Source organism: Fukomys damarensis, unplaced genomic scaffold (assembly GCF_012274545.1).
Source record: "Fukomys damarensis isolate Sample0158 unplaced genomic scaffold, DMR_v1.0_HiC HiC_scaffold_34, whole genome shotgun sequence".
Lineage (NCBI taxonomy): Eukaryota > Metazoa > Chordata > Mammalia > Rodentia > Bathyergidae > Fukomys > Fukomys damarensis.
Window position 1 is genome coordinate 352412 of NW_022900946.1, and position 7333 is coordinate 359744.

At 47.1% G+C, this 7333-nt stretch overlaps 1 protein-coding gene across 2 annotated transcripts in view; it reads right to left on the bottom strand.

Annotated features, from left to right (window-relative positions):
* Window positions 1-460, bottom strand: part of Fus (FUS RNA binding protein) — a 12781-nt gene extending 12321 nt beyond the window's left edge. For both annotated transcript variants that reach the window (XM_010617453.2, XM_010617452.2), the window contains exon 1: window positions 376-460. In XM_010617453.2, the coding sequence (XP_010615755.1) occupies window positions 376-388 (13 nt within the window). In that variant the 5' untranslated portion in view covers window positions 389-460. The remainder of the gene's footprint in view (window positions 1-375) is intronic.
* Window positions 461-7333: the final 6873 nt, after the last annotated feature.

The window sequence follows — 7333 nt, forward strand, 5'->3', positions numbered from 1 at the left end:
CCCGGATGCAGCACTGCGACAAAGCGGGGCCCTCCGCGGGACTGCGCCAGAGGTGCGGGGCCAGGCTGCGGGGCCCGAGCACTCCCACCCTTCCCTAACACTTGAAATCTCTAAGAAGCCCCCTCCCCAGAGCTGCATGCAAACAGACCGCGAAGCGAAGACAGCTCCTCGCGCGAGGAGCGCGAGGCGCAAGAGGGAAGAAACAAAATGGCGACATCGACCGCCCTCTTCCACCCTCTCCGTTGCTTCCCGCCACAGCGGTGCGAAAACACTACACGAGACCCTCGCTCCGGGCCCACCGAAAACCCAAAACCCTCCGGAGAGGGGACGAAACGCTGAGCCGGCGTGGAACCACCGCCTCGCGCCCTTACATACCGTTTGAGGCCATGTCCGCGCACGCGCTCACAGGCCCACAAGCAGCGAGGAACCTCCGCCGCGCAGAGCCGACGCCTCGAGGACTGAGCAGCCCCGCCTCCTGCGTCGCAGCTTTTGTACGGCTCCCCGCCTACGCGGCGCGGCGGGAGGTACCATCTGTGGAAAATACAGGGGGGGCAGAGCCGGTTTCTCAACGTGCTCCAGAGAATGTAAGGGGTTAAAGCAGACAAAAGTGACACAGATTAGCTGACGATCGAGATGATAATATCGATCGTCATATTTCTAATGACTAACTTATGCTTGCTCTACAGGATTAGCCCTGATCCACGCCCAACCCTGTAAAGGTGCAATGGTACGGTCTCACCCGCGGGGGGCGGGGCGAAGGGCCGGGGCGTTTGCTGGCTGAACAGTCGTCAAGACCCAGAATAGCGGTGTGGGAACCGAAATTCCTTTCGCTGGACCCCACTTTCACTAGGGATGGCCAGTCCTGTCCTCCGTGGCCATTTCGCTGTGCCCGAAGCATTATTCCTCGCCTCGGCCTTCCGGGCGCTGAAGTTCTCCCAGCTGCCCAGTCGGCCTTCCCCTTCCCCCAGCATCTGGTTAACTTCGCCGTGTTTCAGGCTGCACTCCCTTCGGTCCTCTCCCGGGTCTGCAGATCTGAACAGCAGCACGGCCTTGCGCCTGGATCCGGAGGCCCACGTTGGGCCGCGCTGAGCTCTCAGCAAAACCCTCCGGGCTTGACCCTGAGCAGCTGTGGGGTGCGAAAGCCCAGTCCCTCGGACTCCGCGTTTGCAGCCAGATCAAGGGTCCCGGTCATTTCCTGTTAACGACCTGCTTTGTATTTTTCTGTAGAGCTACCAGGGGATTAGAATGGAAACCCAGGAAATAATGCATTTGTATATAACGTTCACATGGTTTCAAAATGCACGCTTAGGGCTGGGGATTTAGCTCAGTGGTTCTGCCGCCTGCTTTACAAACTCAAGGACCTGAGTTCAACCCCGGTGCCCCCCCCAGTAAAAAAAAACCTGTATCAAAGTGCACGCTTAATATCTTTCCCATGACAATCTCTGAAGAAAGTGAAGATGGCTCTATTTTACAGTAAGTAAAGAACAATCCATGACTATAGGGCTGCTAAGTGTCAGGGTTCGTGATTCAAATTCAGCAGTGTGTGGCTGTAAAATGCCCTTTTGTCGGTTTTATGAAGAATCTAGAGTTTTTGAAAGCCTGTTCACTTACTGTAAAATCAAGCACAAAAAGGGAAATTCAAATGAACTTGCAATTTGCACTCTAATCCAGACTTACATGGAGAAAGAAGTTCAAAACTGTTGAACAAGGGTGGAGGATTTAGCTCAGTGGTGCTGTGCCTACTTCACAAGCACAAGGTCGTGTGTTTGATTCCCAGTACAAAAAAGAACTGTTAAACAAGATGGGTTATTCCAGGTAAAAATGCCGTACACGTTTTCCTTCCCTCCTTCGCCTTTGACCTGGAGTATAAACGTTCCCGTTGTGTGGACACATTTTCCAAGCAAAACAGAGCTAAGCCCTAAGCCTGCCCACAAACTTTTTTTTTTTAAATCGGAGTTGCTATCAAACTTGTGGCAATCCTCCTGCTTTAGCCTCCTGAGTGCTGGGATTACAAGCATGTGCCACCACTTAGGACTTCTAAGAGCCCTTAGGGCCTTGAACACCCAGCCACTCACCTGCTCCCACTGGAAGAGCAGTGTGACTAGATGGGCCCGGGGGCCCATGCCTGTAATCCCAGCACTCAGGAGGCTGAGGCAGGACCATCTTCTCAAGTTTTTGAGGCCACCCTGAAATGTAGAGCAAAAATTGTCTCAAAACAAAAAGCTTGCACTTATTAATGATATATGACAAAGTATGTTGTATTTATTTTTCCTTTATTTTCTGTCTGAGACAGGGTCACTATGTAGCCTCCACTGACCTTGCTGGGATTACTGGCATGCACCACTACTCCCTGCTAGTCTTGTATTTATATATACTGTGCTATACAATAACTAACACTTTCATGACTGCCAAACACCTCTAAGTGTTTTGAATATACAATAACTTACTTAATTATAGCCTTAGCAAGATCCTGTCTCCAAAAAAAATCCAAAAAGAAAGTTCAAAACCTGTTGCCTAGATGATACAGAAAGTCGCAAAGCAGGGTCCCCATCGCAGGCAGCCTGGCTCGGAGTCCACCTTTAATCAACATGCTTCTGTGGATGTCACTGGGGTTCCGTGAAGCAGGTGCCAGGCGTGTGGCCAACTGAGACAGGAGGCCGGAAAAGACCTGGGGTCTGGACCACAGGCCGTGTGGCCAGGAGTGCGAAGCAAGTGGGGCAGGGAGCTGCACAGCCTACCGGAGTCCAGGGTGAGGGCTGTGATGCTGAAAACCCTGGGCGGGAAACAGTGAACCCAGGGACCAGCCCAGGCGGAGAGAGACACCTGTGGGACCCAGCCGCATGTTCGCAGGCTCCTCACAGCTACTACAAGTGGCCATCCTCCAGATATGTCCTTCCCAAAGGCTCCATTTGGGTCACAAAACGTGAGGGACTATCGTTTTTGCTTTTTCCGTGGGCTTTTTGTTTAGATTTTCGACTAGAGATTGAACCCCTGGCCTTTGCAACCAATGGCATCAGGAATAACACCAGGCCTGCTGTTTGTTTGTTTGTTTGTTTGATTTTACCAGGATCACACTCAATTGCCCAGACTGGGCTCCAATTTAAAATCCTTCCACCTCAGCCTCCCAAAGTTCACCAATTACATGTGTGTGCCAAAAACGCCCAGCTGTGTCATATTTAGTGACTTTTGGTTTGTTAGTTTAGTTTGGTTGGTTGTTGGGTTATTCTGGTTTGGTTTGACCGTGGTATGTAGTCCAGGCCGGCCTTGAATTCACCTCAGTCCTCCTGTCTCAGGCTCCCAAGTGCTGGGATAATAGGCGTGTGCCACCATACCCACCCTCTCCTTCCTTCTGAAGTCTCGGAGCTGAGTATGGTGGTACAAGCCTGTAATCCCAGCACTCAGAAGGATAAAGCAAAAGGGTAATAAGTTCAAGACCAGCCTGACCTACACAGTGACTTCAATGCCAGCCTTCAGTACTGAAGAAAAAAGATTTTCTAACAAAAATAAAAATGTCCCTTTCTTGACATCCCTGCTCCCAGCCCTCCCCCTTTTCCACTCATCATAATCCCTTTCTGTTCAAACTAACTAAAATAGGTTATGTCCTCTGCAATTAAGAACTCAGAGGCTAGGCGTGGTGGCGCATGCCTGTAATCCCAGCACTCAGGAGGCTGTAAATTCAGCCTAGGCCAGATAGTGAGTTCCAGGACAGTCTCAACTACATAGTGAGACCCGATCTCGAAAAAAAAAAAAGGACTCAGAGGCCAGGCCAGGCAAAGTGGCACATGCCTGTAATCCCAGCACTCTTGGAGGCTGAGGCAGGACAATTTTTTAAGCAAAACATTTATTGATACATTTTAGATATACATAATGATAACATGCATCATAGGAAATTTGTACCTGTATATGATATATCTTGCTTTTTCATTTTTTTCCCATTCCACCCTTGACCCCGCTTTCTCTCCTTATTTGCAAAAGCTTTGTTTCCATTTTTCCTTCTATTCTATTTTCCTTGTCCCTTCTTTCCCTTCTCCCCTGCCCTTCTCATTTGAACATTTTCTTCCCATTTCCCAATATCTATTGTACATTTTAGTCCTTATTTCCACTTTCAGTTGCTCACAGCAGAAAAAAAAAAACATTATTCAAACATGAGTGTCTGATTTATCTCACTTGAGAAGATGGTCTCAAGGTGCATCCTTTTAGCTAAAAGTATCTCAATTTTATCCTTTATGGCAGAGTAATACTCCATTGTATTAAACACACACACACACACACACACACACACACACATACACACATACACATCTTTAGGGCTGGGGATTTAGCAGAGTGGTTCTGCTGCCTGCCTCAAAAAAAAAACACATCTTCACATCTTCCTTATCCATTCGTTGGTTGATGGGCATTTGGGCTGTTTCCAAGGTTTAGCTATTAAAAGCTGTGCTGCTATAAACGTGGGTGCACATATATCACTGTGGCAAGGATAATGCTTGTAATTCCTTCGGGAAGATACCAAGAAGGGGAGTAGTTGGTTGAATGGAACTTCTCAGAGTATTCTTTGAGGAGTCTCTGCACTGATTTCCACAGTGGCTGCACCAGTCTTTACCCCCACCAGCAGTGGAGAAGGTTCGTTTCTCCCCACAGCCCCGCCAGCATTTGTTATTGGCCTGATAGCAGGCATTCTTTTTGGGGTGAGGTGGAATCTCAGCATTTTACTTTGCATCTCTTGAATGACTAGTTATGTTGAATGTTTTTTCATATGTTTATTTACTGTCTGACTTTTTCATCTGAGACGTTCATTTCAGAAGCCCTTAAATGGGCATCTGATTTTTCTAAGTTCTCTATATATTCTGGATAGTAGTCCTCTGAGGAAGAGCTGGCCAAGCTTTCCCACTCTGTAGGCTGTCTCTTCACTCTGTTGGTGGTTTCCCTTGCCGTGCAAAACCTTTTTAATACGATGGATCCCAGTTGTTGATTCTTTGTGATAGTTCCCGTGCAGTTGGGGTTTTGTTATGAAGTCGTTACCTACATCAGTGTCTCCATGAGTTCTACCTATTCTATCGTCCAGCAGATGAAGCGTTTCTGTTTTAGTATTTAGATCTTTGATCCACTTTGATTTTAGCTTAGTACATGGTGAAAGATATGGGTGTAGTTTTAGTCTTCGGCAAGTGGAAAGAGGCAGGACAATTTAAAGCTCAATCCCAGCCTGGACAACTTAATGACAGCAACCCTTTCTCAAAAAACATGAAAATAAAATGAAGCAAAGGGCTAGTGATTTGGCCCTATGCTTAATCCCCTGCATCTTCCCCCAAAACACCACAGGTCCACCGTGCATATTAAATGCCATCTTCTCTGTAAGCCACCTGTCACTGAGCCTAGAACATAGTAGGTACAAATAAATATCCTTCGCTCTCTCACCCTTCATGCAAGTACTGCTTCCAGCAGGAAATAATTGCTTTCTACTCTCCCTGGGCAGCATTCGGGAAAGGAAGTGCTGCTGGCTGGGAGAGGTGGCCAAAGGAAACGGAAGGGGAAAGTAAGTGAGGACACCGAGAAGTGACCCACTGAACCCTAGAAGGCTTCCCCGGACAGGGCAGGAGGTGGCAGAGTGTGCAGGACAGAATGGAAGAGGCCCGCAGGACACAAAGTGGACGCCCCTCAACTGGCACCTGGCGCACAAAAGTGCAGCAGAAGACGTTCTGTGGGCACTTCTGCACCCTTTTAATTTATTTACTTTTTTTTTTTTTTTTTTTTGGTACTGGGGATTGAACTCCGGACCTTCTGGTTGCAAGGCAGGTGGTGGTACCCATGAGCTAAATCCCCAGCCCTTGTTTATTTACTTTCTGTGCTGGGGGTAGAGCCCAGAACCTTACACACACTGGGCAAAGTCCTTCCCTGTTTTAAGAACACGAGGCTCCAGGCTCCCTGGCTCTAAACAAAAAGAAGGAGAAGGGCAAAGAGAAGGCTTCCTGGCAAACACGCGAGCAAATCTGAGGAAACTTGATACTTGACCCCAAAAGGGAATGTGAACCCTAAGAAGACAAATCTGTCCATCTGTCTACACATGTATGTTACCAGGTTCGGGGTCAATGGTGTCGCCTAGAGGTGGTTCTGGTTCTTTCCATACTGAACAAAGAATTGGTTAAGACAAGTACAAAAGGATGAAAGGTTTTACATTTATTAAACATATGAACAGAAAAGAAATGCTCTACAGAGCAAGTTCAGGCCAACTGAAAGTAGGAAAAGAAGTACACACTACAGGTTGAAAGCCAAACATTGTGAAAGAAAGAACACAGTGACCAGGAGCAAAATGGCCACTCTCTGGGCCAGGTGTGGTTGTGCACGCCTGTAATCCCAGCACTTGGGAGGCTGAGGCAGGAGGATCACCATGCATCCAGCCTGAGTTACATAGTGAGTTCAAGGAGAGCCTGAAAAACATAGCAAGACTTTGTCTCTAAATAAATAAATAAAAATAAAGATAGCACTCTAGGATTGGTTCCAGGTGCAGGGCTTTGGGAACTATTTTGCGCATATGTCCTGAAACTCTGTACTTGATAGGTCGTGGCCACTTCCCTAGCCAGTTTGCTGTGCCCTGATCTCCTGCCTCATGTTATTTTCAGATTCTTTTGCAAATTTTGATAGGAAGATACATATAAAATTACTCAGTTCTCTAGGCTTTCTTTGTGGGGTGACTAAAATGAAATTCAGACATTTAAATAACAATTTTTTTCAGCCGGACATGATGGTGCTCACCTGTAATTCCAGCAGTCAGCAAACTGCAGCAGGACAATCTCCATGAATTCAAAACCAACTTGTATTACATAGCAAGACTCTGTCTCCAAAAACAAGATACAGGGCCAGAAATTTAGCTCAGTGGCACCACAGCTGCCTTACAAGTGCAAGGTCCTGAGTTTGATCCCCAGTACAAAAAAAACCAAAACACCAAAATACATAATAAATAACAATTTTTTTTGAGACAGGGTCTCACTATGTCATTGAGACTGACCTGGAACTCACTATGTAGCCCAGGCTGGTTTTGAACTCACAGTGATCCCCCTGCCTCAGCCTCCCAAGTGCTGGGATTACAGGCGTGAGCCACCACACCCAACTAGATAAATAACAAATTTTTAATGGACTGGGCGTGATGGTACGTGCCTATAATCCAAGCATTCTGGGAGGCAGAGGCAAGACATCCCAAGTTCAAACCCAGCCTGGGCAATTTAAAAGATTTAGCAAGACCCTGTCTAAAAATAAAAAGGGGCTGGGGACATAGATCAGTAAGAAAGCTCTGAGTTTAATTGCCAGATAACAAATAAATTTTTAATTAAATTAAATGGAT